This window comes from Bufo bufo, chromosome 6 (genome assembly GCF_905171765.1).
Source record: "Bufo bufo chromosome 6, aBufBuf1.1, whole genome shotgun sequence".
NCBI lineage: Eukaryota > Metazoa > Chordata > Amphibia > Anura > Bufonidae > Bufo > Bufo bufo.
The window spans coordinates 405,038,068-405,058,158 of NC_053394.1; the positions used below are offsets into that span (position 1 = coordinate 405,038,068).

Below are 20,091 nucleotides of genomic sequence, written 5' to 3' on the forward strand. Positions count from 1 at the left end.
AAACTGGATTTTTTAAATCACATTTTAGCACAAGGCAATAACCTAACAAAAAAGTGAAAAAAGTTAAATGGCATGAAGACTTTCCGAATGCACTGTATGTGCAAAATTTGGGGTCAAGCGGGTCAGACATTTGGATGTCTATAGAGAACAGACAAACGGACATTCATTTTTGTAGTATAGATTAGTGTATGCTGGTATTCCTTCCAAACTGAATTACAGCATGTGAGAACTATACGACAGTATTGTGATATTGAGATGCTCCATGTTATTTTTCTGGTGTATTGTGTTTTAATGTGGACTATATACAGTACATACGACATGGCCCTAAACGGCACTGTTATGTTTGGTGGTATTATCTGGACACTGACTTGTTGCATTGGGTGGGCATTATTTGGTATGGTACGCAGGAATAATGGGTGCCCCTATTTTGCTTTTTGACCAGTGCCACATTATCTATAAAGTATCCAGTCCTGCCCAGTAAGTAATATGCTTTGTATACAACCCAGAATGATTGGTGTCCTCACAGTGCACTAAGGGAGGTCAGAAAAGATAACTGCATACCATCGAGATCATGTGAACATGGACTTTGCTCACCACTAACAGTAAATTGGCAGAACAAGTTGTTTTTGAGTTATTAAGACCAGAGGTCCACTGAGGACGTTTCCAGCACGGAGACGGTACAGCCACTTCTGCAAGTATCTACAGAGAAGAAACTATGTCGGACTTCACGGGGAATAATGAATACCAGGCATTATTCAATCCGAAGGCGTATCTGGAGTCCTATTATCAGCTGGGTTCAGGGACTATGGGAGATGAATATTTACAATTTGTACTCAAAGAACTAGTGGAGACATTTCATCCAGGTAAGTCAGAATTCTTTCTTAAAAATTTTATTTGACCAATACGAGTGAAACGGGCTATGGGTATGTGTACGGCGCTAATGACTTAAGGACCAGCGCCGTACATGTACTGCGGGCTGATCGGGCAGGTGCAGGAGCTGCGCCCACCCGATCAACGGCACGGACCCAGGAGTCACTGACAGCCGACCCTGCTGCATACACCGGCATCAATGAAAACACCAATGCCGGTGTATTAACCCCTTTGTATACCGCAGTCAAAGCTTGGCAGGGGGTTTGCGGAGGGTGACTGTGCCGCGCTGCAATGATGGGGACCCGATGGCAGAGAAGGCAGCCCAATGCCTTCCATAGGCATCAGGGCTTGCCTTCTATGGAAGCCTGTGAGATCCTGCCCCTTAGGCTGGGTCTCACAGGCAGGCTGTCAGTGTAAAAGCTGACATGCAATGCATTACAATACAGGATGTATTGTAATACATTGCAGAGGGGATCAGACCCCCAGAAGTTGAAGCCCCAGAGTGTGACAAAAAAAAAGTAAAAAAAAGAAGAAAAAAAAAGTGTTTTTCATAATAAAAAAATTAATGCTTCAAGTAAAAAAAGGCCCTTTTCCATAATAAAACACATAAAATTGTAAAAAATGAAAAACAGACATATTGGGTAATGCCGTGTCCGTAACCACCGGCTCTATAAAAATATCACATGATCCACCCCACCACCTGAATGCTGTAAAAAAAAAAAAAAATGTAATACCAAGTGATCAAATAGTCATATGTACCCCAAAATAGTACCAATCAAACCGTCATCTCATCATGCAAAAAATGATACTCTACCTAAGATAATCGCCTAAAAAATAAAAACTATGGCCCCCAGAAAAAATGCTTTTATTGTATTAATGTGAGAAAAATAGAAAAAGTAGACCTATTAGGTATCACTGTGTCCGTAACAACCAGCACTATTAAAATATCACATGACGTAACCCCTCATGAACATCGAACATCGTAAAAAAGAAAATTAAAAAGTGTCCAAAAATCAATTTTTTGTCACCTTACATAACAAAAAATGTAATACTAAGCGATCAAAAAGGTGTATGCACCCAAAAATATATATAGCTATATAGCACCAGATGATGCATGTTCGGCTCATTCTTAGTCAGGGAGAGCTGTGCTAAGGAAGGGACAGACAGTGTAGGTAGTGATTTAAGAATATTTTTACCACCAAAACTATTCAGAGATCCAAGTCCTTTTAAGGACTATTGTGTGTGGCAGCAGCAATCTTTATTTTTAGCGCACCCTGCGTTAAATAGCAAAAAATTTACAGACCGAAAAGTTCTTCTAAGGACTATTGTGTGTGGCAGCAATATCTCTTGTTAGCGTATCCTGCGCTAAATAGCGTACAATAGTTAGGCCGCTGCAGACAGTGATATTAGCTGCGCCACATCTCCTGTGTAAAGTGTGCGCATCCCAAAAATATCTGTGACATATAGTGTACTTTTTCAATAGATGGTGTCCGCTTCTGACAGTGACATAACCAGTACATCTGCAGTGTAACGTGTGCGGTTAAAAAATGTATCTGTGACATACAGTGTACTTTTTTGCGTAGACGCTGCTTACAGTGACTTTATCGGTGGTACCTCTTCTGTATAACGTTTCCTCATCCCAAATACCTGTGACATTCCCTGTAATTTTTCATTAGCCGCTAGTGACAACATTGATATTATCTGCGGGATATTTCCTGTGTGATGTTTCCACATCCCAAATACCTTTTTAAATTTGTTTGTGCATACACTTCCAAATCCTTACGCTACTTGTACGTGTGACAGACTTTCAATCATATAATAACATTTAATATGAAGAAGGCAAGCAGTAAGGGACGGGGAAGTGGCCGTGATGCTGATGGTGCACGCAGAGGCTGTGGCCCTGGGTGCGGTGAAACTGTGCCTGCTGCCAGTGCACAAGAAAAACAATCATCCACGATACCTAGCTTCATGTCCCAGTTTGCAGGGCAGCGCAGGGCACCACTCTTGAAGTCAGACCAGTGCGACCAGGTGGTCAGTTGGATTGCAGCAGATAATGCTTCCAGTCGGTTAAGAACCACCCTGTCTTCCACCAAGTCCAGTCTCAGTAGCCAAGAATCTGCTCAACCCAATCCTCACCCTAATCCTTCTTCCTCCCATCATGGAGAGTCTGGGCAAACAAGTGATCCTACACTCGGATATTCTGAGGAGCTCTTTTCAGCGCCATTCCTTGATTTGGCCCTCTCGCCAAGCACACTTGAAGAGGGACAGATCTTGTGCCCTGATTCCCAAACTCTTGAGCATCCACAATCACAAGAAGATGACGTTGGGGAACGGCAAATACTGTTTAATGAGGTGGATGATGATGAGACACAGTTGCCAATAACTCAACGGCAATTACTGTCTCAAGAGGTTGATGAAGAAGATGAGACACAGTTGTCAATCACTGAGGTAGTGGTTAGGTCAGGAGGATGAGCAGCGTGAGGAAATGGAAAAGGAGGTGGTGGATGATAAAGTCACTGACCCAACCTGGGAAGGTAGAAAGCCGAGCGAGGACAGCAGAACAGAGGGGGAGAGATCTACTGCACCGCAACAGGCTGAAAGAGGCAGTGGGGTGGCAAAAGGGACAAGGCGGCCAAACCAAACAGGTCCGCAACTGTTCCACGGAGCACCCCCTTGCGGAAATCTCCCTTGCCAAGGGCAGTCTGACGCTTTTTTGAGGAAAGTGTGGACGACAAAAGAATTTTGATTTGCAACCTGTGCCATACAAAAATGAGCAGGGGCGTGAACACTAGCAACCTCACCACCACCAGCATGATCCGCCACATGGCATCAAAGCACCGTAATAGGTCCACAATCTGTGTCTGCGGGTCACACCACTGCCTCCTCTTCCCCTGTGTTACGTGCTGGCCAATCCCCTGTCGAAGGCGCAGGCCTGGATGCCTCCCACCCTGCACCTGGACCTTCGCAAGCACCATCAGCGACCACATCCACTTCTGTGTCCCAGCGCAGCGTACAAATGTCCTTACCACAGGCATTTGAACGCAAGCGCAAATACCCAGCCACCCACCCACAGGCCATAGAACTAAATGCGCAGCTTTCCAAATTACTGGCCCTGGAAATGTTGCCATTTAGGCTTGTGGACACTGTGGCCTTCCACAGCCTGATGTCGGTGGCCTTCCCGACTTACGCAGTCCCCAGACGTCACTACTTTTCAAGGTGTACCGTGCCCGCCTTACACCAACATGTGTCCCGTAACATCACACGTGCCCTGACCAACACACTTCCTTGGAAGGTCCACTTAACCACGGACACATGCACAAGTGCATTCGGCCAGGGACGCTACATTTCCCTGACGGCACACTGGGTGAATGTTGTGGAGGCCGGGAGAAAGTCGTACCCTGGGATGGCACAGGTGCTACCGACGCCAAGGATTGCGGGCCCTACGTTGATCAGGGTTTCTACCAGCACCTATGTTAGTGGCTCCAACCCCCACTTCTCCTCTTCTCCCTCCTCCTCCACTTCCACCTCCGAATTATTTGCGTGCAGCACCAGTCAGTCATCAGTCGGTAGCTTGAAGCAGTGTAGCACTGCAGTGGGGAAGCGGCAACAGGCCTTGCTAAAGCTGATATGCTTAGGGGACAAACATCACACTGCCGCAATGCTGTGGCAGGGGATAAGAGACCAGACTGAGCTGTGGCTCTCGCCACTCAACCCAGAACCAGGTATGGTTGTGTCTGATAATGGCCGTAACTTGGTGGCTTTGGAGCTCAGCAAGCTCAGACACATCACATGCCTAGCCCACGTCTTAAACTTAGTGGTTCAGCGGTTTCTCAAAACCTACCCCAATTTTCCTAAACTCCTGGTGAAGGTGCGCCGCGTGTGTGTACATTTTCGCAAGTCATCGACAGCTTCAGCCGGTCTGTTAACGCTGCAGCAGCTCTTGAAATTGCCAGCTCACCGGCTGTTGTGTGACGTGAGCACATGCTGGAACTCGACGTTCCACATTTGGCCAGGCTTTGTGAGCAGCAGAGGGCAGTAGTGGAATAGCAGCTGCAACATGGTCGTCGCCTTTCTAATCAGCTTCCGCTATTCACAAGCGAGGAGTGGGCATGGATGTCTGACCTCTGTGAGGTTTTAAGAAACTTTGAGGAATCAACACAGATGGTGAGGGGTGATGACGCTATTATCTGCGTAACCATCCCACTTCTGTGTCTACTCAAACGCTCGCTGCTCACAATTAAGTACGCCGCTTTGTATTTGGAAGAGGTGGAAATGGGGAAATACATTACACAGGGTGATAGCCAGACCAACCTCAGTTTGTCTTCTCAGCGCGAATTGGACGATGAAGAGGAGGGAGAGGAGGTGGAGCAGGAGATGGTTGCCTCCGCTACAGAGGGTAGTACCCATGGAAGTTTAATTCCATCTGTTCAGCGTGGGTGGGCAGAAGAGGAGGAAGAGGATGAGGTGATTGAGAGTGATCCTCCTGATGACGACAGCGAAGTCTTGCCTGTTAATACTCTGGCACACATGGCTGACTTCATGTTAGGCTGGGTTATACGCATTTTAGACAACACGGATTACTGTCTGTTCACCCTTCTCGACCCCCGCTACAAAGAAAACCTCTCATCTCTCATTCCTCTGGTGGAGAGGACGAGCAAAACGGTACAATACCAGAAGATCCTTGTTGAAAAAATGCTCCAAAAATTTCCATCTGACAACGCTGGCGGCAGAGTCCGTAGTTCCTTGGCCAACCAAGGAAGGGAGACAAGGGGAACACACAGCAGTTCCAACAGAAGCAGGGCAACACTTTCCAAGTCCTGGGACAGTTTCATGACACCCCGCCAGCACCCTCACCCTGATGCATGGCCTAGTGTCACAAGGAGGGAAAAATTTTGGAAGATGGTGAAGGAGTACATAGCAGACCGTGTCAGCACCTGATCCCTTAGTGCCTTACAACTACTGGGTGTCCAAGCTGGACACATGGCACGAACTGGCGCTCTACGCCTTGGAGGTGTTGGCCTGCCCTGCCGCCAGCCTTTTGTCTGAGCGGGTATTTAGTGCTGCTGGTGGCATTATAACAGATAAGCGTATCCGCCTGTCAACTGAAAATGCTGACAGGTTGACTTGTATAAAAATGAACAAGGCCTGGATTGACCATGACTTCTCGACTCCACCAGAGGAAATCTGATGAACATAAATGCACTTTAAATGTGTTGTTTATAATGTACTGAATACACTGTATTCCCATGCACCCCTTCCACCACAAACAAGGGTATATGGTTGGATCCTAGTTTTCTCATCCTCCTCCTCTTTCATCATATCAACATGCTTATTTGTCGCATATAATGCCCTCACATATATGCCCTACGCATATAATGTTTTACAGGGTCGGCTCAGCTGCAGGCCCTCGCATATAATTTTTTAGAGGGTAAGATCACCAGCAGGCCCTCACCTACAATGTTTTACAGGGTCAGCTCACCAACATGCCCTCGCATTGAATTTTTTAGAGGGTCAGCTCACCAGCAGGCCCTCACCTACAATGTTTTACAGGGTCAGCTCAACTGCAGGCCCTTGCATATAATTTTTTAGAGGGTAAGATCACCAGCAGGCCCTCACCTACAATGTTTTACAGGGTCATCTCACCAGCAGGCCCTCATCTACAATGTTTTACAGGGTCAGCTTACTAGCAGGCCCTTGCATATAATGTTTTAGAGGGTCAGCTCACCTGCAGGCCCTCACCTACAACCTTTTAGAGGGTCAGCTCACCAGCAGGCCCTCTCATATAATCTTTTACAGGGTCAGCTCACCTGCAGGCCCACGCATATAATTTTTTTAAAGGGTCAGCTCACCAGCAGGCCCTCACCTACAACCTTTTAGAGGGTCAGCTCACCAGCAGGCCCTCACCTATAATCTTTTACAGGGTCAGCTCACCTGCAGGCCCTCACCTACAATCTTTTACAGGGTCAGCTCACCTGCAAGCCCTCACATTTAATTTTTTAAAGGGTCAGCTCACCTGCAGGCCCTCACCTACAATCTTTTACAGGGTCAGCTCACCTGCAGGCCCACGCATATAATGTTTTACAGGGTCAGCTCACCTGCAGGCCCTCGCATACAATTTTTTTAAGTGTCAGCTTACCAGCAGGCCCTCACCTACAAGTGCAGTCTCACTATCCAAGAGTCTGGTCAACACAATCCTCACTGCTGGGGGTCGCGTAACTAGTTATCACGAAGGAGTCTTGTTCATTATGGAATTAACCAGACAAATCGCTTCATCAACTAAGAACGTCCATGCGCCACCAACCAAAGAATTAAGAAAGAGCTATCAATCTGTCAATCCTTTCCGTGCCCGGGCCGGGTGAGGTTTCCCGTGTTGAGTCAAATTAAGCCGCAGGCTCCACTCCTGGTGGTGCCCTTCCGTCAATTCCTTTAAGTTTCAGCTTTGCAACTATACTCCAGTTTCCTGGAAGCTGCTCGGCGGGTCATGGGAATAACGCCACCGGATCGCCGGTCGGCATAGTTTAAGGTCTAACTTCTTCGGACCTCTGACTTTCGTTTTTTATTAATGAAAACATTCTTGGCAAATGCTTTCGCTTTGGTTGGTCTTGCGCCTGTCCAAGAATTTCACCTCTAGCGGCACAATATGGATGCCCCCGCCGTCCCTCTTAATCATGGCCCCAGTTCCCAAAACCAACAAAATAAAACCGGAGTCCTATTCCATTATTCCTAGCTGAAGTATTCATGCAACCCGGCCTGCTATGAACACTGTAAATTCGTTCAATGGTCAGCTAAGCAGCAGGCACTCTCCCATTATTTTTTAAATGGTCAGCCCAGCAGCAGGCCCTCAACCATAATTTTTTCGATGGTCAGATCAGCAGCAGACCCTCACCCATAATGTTTTAGAGGGTCAGCTCAGCAGCAGGCCCTCGCCCCTAATGTTTTAGATGGTCAGATCAGCAGGCCCTTGATCCAAATGTTTTAGATTGTGACCAGCGGGCCATCAATCATCATTTTTCAAGAGCGTGTATGATGCCCTCCTTTATGTGTAACAAACGGTCTATTGGAGTGCCAATTCATTGTAATTTTTGGCAGCCATTTCACTTAGTGCATAGGCTTTATGAGTGTAGGAGTCCCACTACCTGAACAATTGTACCACAATGTGAATTAGGCCCTCCTTTATGTGATATACAGGTTGTATTGGAGTGCCTCTTCCTTGTAATTTTTGGCAGCACTTGCACTTTAAATACAAGTAAATATACCTGAAAGAATGTTTCCTAACAATTTTTCCTCTAAAATCAATTTTATCTTTGGTTTTGTGCATATTATTGTCAGTCTATAAAAGTGGCGTACTACTTGGACAACATCGTTTCCAGCAGCGACCTGGGAGTCCAAGATGCATCCAGACATCCTCCCCATGCTGTTCCAGCACCATTTCCGTTGTGTTTCCATCAATTTCTGACCTTTTCCTTTGAACCAGGCACCCTCCCCTATTCAGAACAGGGGGTGCCTGGTTTATGCTCGGGTTCTCCAATTGAATTCCATTATACTCGGGTGCTCGGCAGAACACCCAAGCATCCCGATGTGTTCGGCCAGAGCACCCAAGCACTTTGTTGCTCAATCAACAGTAATTGTCACGTCCATAATGACCTGCTCTATAAAAATATCACATGACCTAACCCCTCAGGTGAACACCGTAAAAAAAAAAAAACAACTGGTGTTTTTGTCACCTTATATAACAAAAAATGTAATATCAAGCTATAAAACACATGCACCCCAAAATAGTACCAATCAAACCGTCATCTCATTCTGCAAAAAATGAGCCCCTACTTCAGACAATTGCCCAAAAAATTTAAATAAATTGTGACTTTTTTAAATGCTTTATGTAAAACTGAAACAAACAAACAATAAAACATAGACATATTTGATATCATCGTGTCTGTAACAATCTGTTCTATAAAAATAGCACACAATCTAAAAACTGTCAGATGAACATTGTAAAAAAAAAAAAAAAAACATGCCAGAACAGTCAATTGTTTGTTACCTTACCTCAAAAAAAGCCTAATATAGGGCAACAAAATAGTATCAATAAAACTGTCACCTTATCCCGTAGTTTCCAAAATGGGGTCACTTTTTTGGAGTTTCTACTCTGGGGTGCATCAGGGGGTCTTCAAATGTGACATGGCAACTTAAAATTATCCCAGTGAAATCTGCCCTCCATAAACCATATATTGCTCCTTTACTTCTGCGCCCTCCGAGTACCCATACAGCGGTATACCACCACATATGGTGTGTTTCTGTAAACTGCAGAATCAGGGTAATAAGTATGGAGTTTTGTTTGACTGTTAACCTTTGCTTTTTTACTAGAAAAATTGGATTAAAATGGAAAATCTGCTCAAAAAGTGAAATTCTGAAATTTCATCTACATTTTCCTTTAATTCTTGTGGAACATCTAAAGTGTTAACACAGTTTGTAAAATCGGTTTTGGTTTAGGGGTGTAGTCTCTAAAATGGGGTCATTTATCGGTGGTTTCTATTATGTAAGCCCCACAAAGTGACTTCACTGGTCCTTAAAAACGTGGGTTTTGGAAATTTTCTTACAAATTTTGAGATTTGCTTCTAAAATTCTAAGCCTTCTAATGTCCCCAAAAAAATAAAATTACATTAAATGTAAAGTAATAACTATTTTGTGAGGTATCACTATCTGTTTTAAAAGTAGAGAAATTGAAATTTTGAAAGTTGCAGATTTTTCAATTTTTTGGTAAATTTGGGATTTTTTAATGAATAAAAATAAAATATTTTGACTGAAATTTTCCACTATCATGAAGTACAATGTGTCACGAAAAAACTGTCTCAGAATGGCTTGGATAAGTAAAAGCATTCCAAAGATATTACCACATAAAGTGACATGGCCTTTTCCTTAAGGTGAAATATGGTAGGGTCCTGAAAGGGTTAAAGTGAAAATAATAGGACAGCCTCTGTGCATATAAAAACAATGCATTCTGTGCAATACTCACTAAAGAGCAGGATCCCATCATTGTGTTGATCATAGGAGTTGTACTCCAGCTGATAAAATATTGACGTCATCTCCTACATTTTTATGCATTGCTATGCGACATGAAATACACAGCCCAAACTACTGTGCCGCACTAACACAATGGAGGAGACTCCTGTGTATGGGCACAGCAGTCCCGGAATGGGGGGCAGCTAGAAAGTAAAAAATAGCAATCTGGGCTCCTTAGCTACAGTGTTTGTGAGTCTTTCACTGCACATAAACATCATTCTGTCATACCTCCCACTGTATCATGCCTCTGGCCACACTGCCACCGTGCTCCATTCCATGCTAGCATCCCTTAGGGGAGCGCGCCTACTGAGGGTTGAGTTACTAACAGTAATAGCGAAGGTGTTTTGTTCTGATCTCCTGTGTTTGACCCATCCTGTTTGATCAGTCTGTTTGCCTGCTGCCTGCATTGACTGTCTGAACCACTGTACCACGCTACTATCGGATACCGGCTTCTGACCTCTGGCTTGTCTCTGACCATGCTTCAGCGTCTACTTCTGACAATCATCATCATCATCAGCTGCTGACTTTACTCCAGTCTTCCGTGCAATACCACTTCTCATTACCGTGTCTGCTATTGGACTTAGTTCACACTAACTGTGTTCTAACCACAACTTGAGCTATTGGAGCTTTATCTGTTGTCTGACTCAATTAGCCAGCTGTCAACCACATTAGCTAATCCTGTAGGTAGTGGTTCAGTTTCTTGCTTGCTGCATTCTGTCCTGTCTCCTGTGAGAGTTCTGAATAACACCCTAGGGGTTAGTAGCTGACAACCCTTGGTTGGCACAGAGAATCCACCCTATCCCTGGTTTGACCAGCGGGTCCCAATATTTAAAAAATGTTCCTGCGTGTTGAAGGCCGTTACAGAAAAAACTATAAAAACATGCGATTCACCATTGTTCACCTGTTTCCAGTACAAGACATGGTAAATTAAATGGTGCCATTATAAAATGCAAACAATAAGCCCTCATATGGTTATGTGAACAGAAAAATAAAAAAGTTATGGCTATTGGAATGTGGGGAGGAAAAAAAATGCAAAAATTAAAATTAGTCTAGTACTTACTGGGTACTGGTACCATTTGAACTTAAAATAAGTTGGCCCATCTCACATATTGGTGGCATATCACTAGGATGTAACAGGTATGTGGTGCTGTCTCCTGTATGTTTGGTGGTGGTGAATTTGATATTTATCCAAATATGCCATTAGTTCTGGGGCTGCGCAAACATATTATCATGTCTGATTTGGCAGGTAACAGACGTGCGGCGCAGAGGGGAGGGAAGAGGAGTACTCTTCCACTAGGGAGAGGGAGGAGTGGTGACCCCTAACTCACCTAGCACTGGCACCTGGCTGCCCTGACGTCCCTAGACGGGCTGCTAACCTGTATGCCGATCTCGTGCCTCGTCCCTGGCTTACCCTGAGATAAGCCCTAGGTAGTGAGTAGGGCGGTGGGAGCCACTAGTCTTCACCACTGACACCTTGGGTAACAACAGGGAAAGGACAAACAACACAAACAATCCCCGAGGGGAGACAACAACAACAGGAGTGAACTGGAGATCCAACAGCTCCAGTTCCAAAAGCAACTCCAACTCCACCAGAAGTCAGAATAGAAGATCTGGAAAGAAGGTCTATATTTGGCAACAAGGGAAGCAGAAAGGGAAAATATATAGTAGCTGGGAGTGGCTGACAGAGAACAGCTGAAAGAAAAAGCTACAGATTCCTAAATGGGACAATAAGGATCGCAAACCTAAGCAGGAAAACCTGGAATCCATTCTCACCACTAGGTCATGGAGCAATCTCTTGAGAAACCAAGCGAGTAGTCACCCGCTGCGACCTTCTGACCCCAGGCACAACAGGGTCAGCGATAGGTTGGGACACCCTTGTGACACATATTTGACATTCACCACACAACAAGTCTGTGCTCATGGTACAGGTAGTATTTCAGAGAATACTACGTTTAAGAACCTTGCTCTGAGATTATGACTAGAGATGAGCAAATTACCCAAAGATTTGCTTTGTGACAATTTTTTTTGTACGTAGCGGGTGCTATAGCAGGGAGCTGCGATAGCGCCCCCCCCCCCGTCATTGTACCCCTCAGATGCCGCGTTAATACTCTGTACATGATCGTGGCATCTGAGTGTACAAACTAGGGTTGTCCCGATACCACTTTTTTAGGACCGAGTACAAGTACCGATACTTTTTTTCAAGTAGTCACCGATACCGAATACCGATACTTTTTTTAAATGTCATGTGACCGTTTTGGGGGATCTGTGGATGACGCACTGTCATGTGGGGGATCTGTGGATGGCACTGTTATGGGGGACCTGTGGATGGCACTGTTATGGGGGACCTGTGGATGGCACTGTTATGGGGGATCTGTGGATGGCACTGTTATGGGGGATCTGTGGATGGCACTGTTATGGGGATCTGTGGATGGCACTGTTATGGGGGATCTGTGGATGGCACTGTTATGGGGGATCTGTGGATGGCACTGTTATGGGGGATCTGTGGATGGCACTGTTATGGGGATTTGTGGATGGCACTGTTATGGGGATCTGTGGATGGTACTGCTATGGGGTGGGATATCTGTGGATGGCATTGTTATGGGGATCTGTGGATGGCACTGTTATGGGGGATCTGTGGATGGCACTGTTATGGGGGATCTGTGGATGGCACTGTTATGGGGATTTGTGGATGGCACTGTTATGGGGATCTGTGGATGGTACTGCTATGGGGTGGGATATCTGTGGATGGCATTGTTATGGGGTGGGGGGATCTGAGGATGGCATTGTTATTTGGTGGGGGATCTGTGGATGGTGCTGTTATAGGGGATCTGTGGATGGAACTGTTATGGGGAGGATCTGTGGATGACACTGCTATATGTCATCCACAGATCCCCCTCATAACAGTGTCCCCCAATACACCGGGCCCCGCCGCTCACCGAAGTATTTATAAACGTGAATCCTTATCCTGTTATTAAGTTGAACTAACGCTGCCCTCTCCCATGTTCCCCTGTATCCCCCTGTATCCCCACAGCACTTACTTAAGCTTCCATAGCAGGCAGAGCGGACGGCACCAGTAACGTCACTCACTGACGTCGCGCGTCTGCTCCGCCTGCTTCATTCATAAAGTGGGCGGAGCAGGCGCTCTACGTCAGTGAGTGACGTTACTGCTGCCGTCTGCTCTGCCTGCTATGGAAGCTTAAGTAAGTGCTGTGGGGATACAGGGGGATACAGGGGAACATGGGAGAGGGCAGCGTTAGTTCAACTTAATAACAGGATAAGGATTCACGTTTATAAATACTTTGGTGAGCGGCGGGGCCCGGTGTAAGAGTACAGTGACTGCACCGGGCCCCGCCCCTAGTTACGGACTCCAGCCCCTCCTCTCTCCCGATGCTGCATCTTTGCCGGGCCGCAAAAATATTCATTGCGGGAAAAAAAAAAAGTATTCTATTTATGTATCGGGGCGGGGTATCGGCGGCTGAGTACCGCCGAGAAAACTCGGAATCGGTCCCGATACTAGTATCGGTATCGGGACAACCCTAGTACAAACAATGTGAAATTAACATAAAATTTTTATAAAATCAAACTTAGGCTAAATCGATTCGCTAACACGAAGCACAAGGAAATTCGGCTTTGAGGTGAATTAAATTTATCCTGAATTTCGGATTGAATTCCACTTCGTGAGATTCGATTCACTCATCTCTAAATATGGCCTAGCGTAAGTCCTTGAAATCATTTTTAAGGACCCTCCACCTACCTTTAAGTTTGTCATTGCCTTCCGATCCGCCATATGTTGAATTCAAGCACCAATAAGACAGCACACTTTTCAACGACCCCTATTTCTGTGACAGATTGCCCTATCCTTACCCTTAATGATCATGTTTCCCACTACCAGCATCTGTCTGGCCTTCCCTGCATTCTTTGTCCCATCTTTGCTGGAGCTGACATTCCCCTGACTGTCAGAGGAAGTGCTTTGCTGCAGTAGTGCTCTCCCTGAACTGACGCTCCCTTCATCTTCCAACTTGGAAAACTTGCTGGGGTGTGCAGATTAGGGCTAGCCTCCCTGGTACTTTTCCCTTTCCCCTCCTTCTAACTGGTACCCAGCTAGCTACTTCATTTTCCTGAACCTCCATGCTATCATCTTCCCCCACATCTACCACAGCGAGTATCTGCTCCTTTCCATATTGTTTAGGTATCTTAGTGTTGCAATTTGCTTATCTACTGTAGATCCAGAATATGGGCTTCCAGCAATATGCACTCTCAAATGGCTGCTTTAAGTTACACACTTTAAGAGATTTTCCATGATGATTTTTAAGCAAGTATCAGTAGTATGCCTGCTGAAACAGAAGATTTATACTTACCTGATCCACTCTGCCCTAAACCTCCACACTGCCTCCACTGTCTCCATCTTCCGGTGCCCACACTTTTCACATCCAGTGGTCCATGGGCATGGTTATAGGTACTACTCCAGCCAATGACTGGCTTCAGTGCTGACATGCTGCTTGTGGCCAAATCACTGCTGAAGCCATTCATTGACTGCAATAGTGCATGTGGCCATGCCCATGCATAATTGGATGGAAGCAACGCAAGCACTTGAAGATAGAGAAAACTGAGGCAGTGGGAAGGATGGGAGCGGCATGGAGCAGGTAAGTATGAATCTTCTATTTCAGCAGGCAGGCTGTGGCTCTTGTTTAAAAATCATTATAACAGGAAAACACTTTTAGGACTAGAGTTGTTGCGATACCAAATTTTTGATTCGGTTTCGATACTATGAAAAAGTATTGCGATACTCGATACCATTCGATACCACGCGAAAAAAATAAACAAAAAAAGCCACGTGCATTCCTCATTTTTAAAAATGGCGAATCGCGCAGTTTTTATTTTATTTTTTCTGTTCCGGCATTCACCACCTAGATTTTTTTTTTATATTTTAATAGTTTGGACTTTTCTGACGTGGCGATGTAATATGTTTATTTATATATTTTATATGTGAAATTGGGAAAAGGGGGGTGATTTATACTTCATATTTTAGTGTTTTTTTTTTTTCACTTTTTATTTAATAACTATTTCCCCCCTTAGGGGCTAGAACCTGGGATCTTTCATCCCTTTTCCTATTCACCCTGATAGATCTCTATCAGGGTGAATAGGACTCCACACTGTCCCTGCTGCTCTGTGCTTTGTGCACACAGCATCAGGGATGTTACCATGGCAACCAGGGCTTCTGTAGCGTCCTGGCTGCCATGGTAACCGATCGGAGCCCCAGGCTTACACAGCTGGGGCTCCGATCAGAAGCTGCCACTGCACCACCAATGAGGGGGAGTGGAGAGGTCCCTGTGGCCACTGCCACCAATGATTTTAATACTGGAGGGTTGAGAGGGGCCGGCGCACTGTGCCACCAATGATTTTAATGGGATGGGGGGATTGAGGGGGGGGGGCACACTGCACCACCAATGATTTTACCCCTTTATACAGGAGGCGGGTACTAGCAGATCAGCGGCAGTTAACTGCCGCTGATCGCAGCTCCCTGTCAGGGGCAGGGTGCCGGCAATGCGATTCTGCTGCCGGCACCCGCCTCCTGTATGTGTTAAAGACTGACTACTGTATATGAGTCCAGACTTTCACTATTAGGCCACACAGAGCGGCGCCCAGCGATGTCCCAGCACTCACCATTAGTCCTGGGCGCCGCTCCGTTCGCCCGCAGTGCCCCATTACTGTCTCCTCTCCTGCTCCACATGCTGCTGATTACTATCGGAGCGATGGGAGGAGACATCAGCTTCACTAGTGGGCGTTCCTTCTCCCTGGCTGTAGCGCTGTCCAATCGCAGCGCAGGGAAAAGGAACGCCCACTAGTGAAGCTGATGTCTCCTCCCATCGCTCCGATAGTAATCCTATCATTGGTGGCGCAGTGCGCCCGCCCCTCCTCCGCCCCTCTCTTCTCATTGCCGCCCCTCCTCCACCCCCTCTCTTCTCATTGCCGCCCCTCCTCCGCCCCTCTCTTCTCATTGTGGCAGCGGCAGCAGCACAGGGGGAGGGAGGACAGCTTCCTTCTCCCCGTGCTGCTGAGAGAGAACATGAGCGCGCCGATAGCAGCGCGCTCATGTTCAGAGATACTAGACTGCGCAGAAGCGCAGCCCAGTATCGAAAAAACGGAAATCCCGGTATCGTATCGATACCGGGACAAAAGTATCGATTGGGTATCGAAATTTCGATACCCGCAACAACCCTATTTAGGACATAACGCAATTTAGATGAAAACACACTTGCAAGCTCCCATACTTGTTTTTTAAGTCTCATATTAGTGATGAGCGGCAGGGGTCATATTCGAACTTGTGATATTTCGCAAATATTTTGTAGAATATTCGCGCATTCGAATATTCGTTATATTCTACATTCTTTTATTTTTACTCGAAAATCGGCAAGGTAATGATCGCAAATATTACACGATCAATACAGGCATGGGTCAAAAACGAATATATAGCACTATAGAATATAGTGCTATATATTTGTTTTTAGAATACTCGTCATTTTTTCCCTCTGAATACATGATTCCTCCCTGCTTCTTGCTTGTGGGCCAATGAGTCATTGGCCCACAAGCAACTTAAGCGGGGAGGAATCGTGACTTCAGATGGAAAAAAAATGCTGAATATTCAAAAAAACTAATATATAGCACTATATTTAATATAGTGTTATATATTCGTATTTTAGAATATTCGTAATTTTTTTCCATCTGAAGTGAACACTGAGCACTGTTTTAGAATATTCATCATTTTTTTCTATCTGAAATCATGATTCCTCCCTGCTTAAGTTGCTTGTGGGCCAAATACTCATTGGCCCACAAGCAAGAAACAGGGAGGAATCATGTGTTCAGATAGAAAAAAATTACGAATCATCGATATAACGAATTTATAGCACTATATTCGAAATAATCGCGAATTCTAGAAGTGGCGATATTCGAGATAAAAATTTGCTTTTCAAATATTCGTGCTCAACACTACTCCTTATAAAGCTGCTTCTCCTAATCAGCTTGTAACAGCGGCTGCTGTGTGCCGCTGTTCCCCTGTTTACCGCCACGGCCACGGGCGCTGTCTTCAGCGGTGATCTGCTACCAGTGCTTCCCCATTTACTGCTGCAGTCCTGGGCTCTGTCCTTGTAGATACTGTTTGCTCTGGGATCCACTCCATAGTTTCCATTCGGCCCTGGCCCTGGCATGCTTGCTGCTTGTTCCCTGCATCACTTAATTAAGGGCCGGGAGGCATAACTTCCTATGCTTTATGGGTTAGATCATGTGACCTCACTGACCAATCCTGGCCCTCCTGCGCATATATGAGTGGCTCAGCCCCCTTCCTGGATGCCTAAGCATCGGGGTCCTGGTGTCCTGCAGGGGTTGCTGATATCTCTGCTTGTGTTCCTGTGTACCTGACCCGTGCTTGTGTTCCTGGACTCCGCTACCTGCTTGATCCCTGCCTGCTTGCCTTGACTCTCCTGTTGCCGACCCAGATTGCATGACCTGTACCGTGATGCTTGCCCTGACCAATTGCTTGTTTGACTTCGCCTCTGCCTCATCTTTCAGTCTTGCACTGTTGCTCCTGGTTACGACTCGGCCTGCTGAATACGTCTGTACCTTTGGTACCTCCTGGTCCATCTGGACCAGCTGCCTTGTGTGCCTATCCTCCTCAAGAGGTAGCAACCTGGTGCTCCCCTCGAGAAAGTCTATCCCCACCATCAGGGTACTGTGAAGAACGAGGGGTTCACTTAGACAACGCTCTTAAAGGAGGTAGGACATGTGGCACAGTGGGTTCACACCCGCTTGTTTATGACACAACTGCAACATAGATAGTTTTTTTTTTACAAGAGGTGAATTTTGCTGCACCACAGAAATAAAAACCAAGGAACTAGAGTGTTTTTATATCATAAAGGAAGCCCATGCAACTGCTATTGGTGACAAAGTTGATCTTCATCATGGGTTCCCATCTGTGTATGCCACTCGAAACAAAGAATGTTTCATTTAATTTCTTGGTACTTAACTAATATGAATCTCGAGCATATAATGAGACAAAATAAAATAATGGCTGCGATCATAATTGTACATTATTTAAAGCTTAGCAAATGTTGTAATGTTGTAATGTTTTTCTAAAAGGTAAATTGAAAGGTGATACACTGATTGACATTGGAACGGGACCCACCATATACCAGATTCTATCAGCTTGTGAAGGCTTTAAGAACATCATTGTCTCTGATTTTACTGACAAAAACAGGGAAGAATTTAATGTGTGGCTTAAAAATCAGCCTGGAGCATTTGACTGGAGCCCTGTGGTGAAACATGTGTGCCGGCTAGAAGGCGACAGGTACTGTGCAACAAATACTGTATCTTTTAAAAGTGACATTAGCTAAAGAAGATCAGACTTTATCAGGAATAATTACAATAATATAGGAATTCCCGAATGCTTCTAAAATGTATAACTTGAAATTCCTTGTCCAACAATGCAAAATCAACCATCATATGTCATTAATAGTACTGTTGTCATCTTATTTAGTTATTTGTCCAAATTCTGACACCACGACCAGGGCAGCTGCAAACCATTGTCCTACTCTGTTAAAAATTCTAGAAATACCCATTGATAACATATGATCCTTCTTTCGTTAAAGGATTCCTTGGGAACAAAAGGAAGAACGACTAAGAAAAACGATAAAACAAGTCCTCAAGTGTGACGTTTTCAATATAAATCCCATAGATCCGGTTACTATTCCCCAAGTTGATTGTCTCCTGAGTTGCCTGTGTCTGGAGGGAGCGTGTAAAGATTTTGAATCGTATATCACTGCTTTAAAGAATATTACTACATTATTAAAACTGGGCGGTTACTTAGTGCTCACGGGTGTTCTCGGAAACAATTACTACATGGTAGGCGATGTGAAGTTCTCTGGCCTAAACATTAGTGAAACCTTTCTTAGAGAAGTCATACCTGGAGCTGGATATGTCATCAAAAGCTTTAAGCAATCTAAGAAGACAGAAGATTCTGTAGAAGACAAAGCGGAATTCACAGCTTATTATGTTATTGTTGCACAGAAAGAAAGAAATATGTAAGCACCGTTAAGCTTAAAGGGAACCTGTCTTGTTTAACATGGTGCATTATCTGCAGGCAGCATGTTATAGGGCAGGTGGAGCTGAACAGATTGATGTATAGTTTTGTGGGAAAAGATTCAGCAAAACTTGTAATTATATACATTTAAATTCCTGCTCATTCTGGGCTTTGATGTCAAGGAGACGGTCCTATCAGTGATTGACAGCTATCTGTGTATACACAGTCATAGAGGGAAGGCTTTCAATCACTAATAGGACTTCTTGACTTCAAAGCCCAGAATGAGCAGGAATTAAATTTAATGAAATCCGACATATACTGAATCTTTTGCCACAAAAGATTGCTCAGCTCCTTCTGCTCTATGACTTTTTTTCATGCAGACTACATAGCATTTTCATGGTGATAGGTTTCCTTTAAAAAATGTATAAAAAATCTAATTAATATGGCAGATTGAGATGGGAAAATGCATGGCATGAGTAATTGATAGCAATAGTATATCTCTTGTATCTGACTTCTTTCAAATTACTCAAGTGTTCCTCTAATGATAAAAGTTCAGGGGAAAAATAGATTGCATTGGTTAGAGGGCACATATACAGTACAAAGTAGATTTAACATCATTTTACATTACTCTTGCTCTTAAAGAAAGAAATTAGTAAGTCGTGTATTTAGTGAGGTTTCCACCTAAAAGCCAAAAATCTGATTAATAATACAGCCCTTAGATGGAAAAATGACATGGCCTAGCTGCTACTAAGCTGCTTTTTTGCTCTTTACAGTTAGCTCAGTTCCAGTACAGAGTCAGTTCTAGCGACTGTACATCTCGCTTGTTTTTGATTCCTTAGCTTTTCAGCTGTAAACTGAATGGGCAATGAGCTCCAGGCAAAGAATGAAGCAACATTTAAACCACAATTATCTTTATTTCTTTCAAACATATTAAGACCTAATTAAAATATGGGTGGAAAATATCATTAAAGGGCTGGAAAGAGGACACAAGGACTTATAGAAAAAATTATTTAAACCTTTTTCAAATGTGAATGTGCATAAACATCGACACGCTCCCATAGGCATGAGCTCTGTGACAGCAGAGTTCCAAA

At 44.8% G+C, this 20,091-nt stretch overlaps 1 protein-coding gene across 1 annotated transcript; it reads left to right on the forward strand.

The window, feature by feature from the left end:
* The first annotated feature begins 662 nt into the window (after window positions 1-662).
* LOC121004514 (nicotinamide N-methyltransferase-like) lies at window positions 663-19,122 on the forward strand. Its single transcript, XM_040436782.1, has 3 exons — window positions 663-863; window positions 18,061-18,268; window positions 18,570-19,122. The coding sequence occupies exons 1-3, from the start codon at window positions 716-718 to the stop codon at window positions 19,003-19,005; spliced, it is 792 nt and encodes a 263-aa protein (XP_040292716.1). The 5' UTR covers window positions 663-715; the 3' UTR covers window positions 19,006-19,122.
* The last annotated feature ends 969 nt before the right edge of the window (window positions 19,123-20,091 follow it).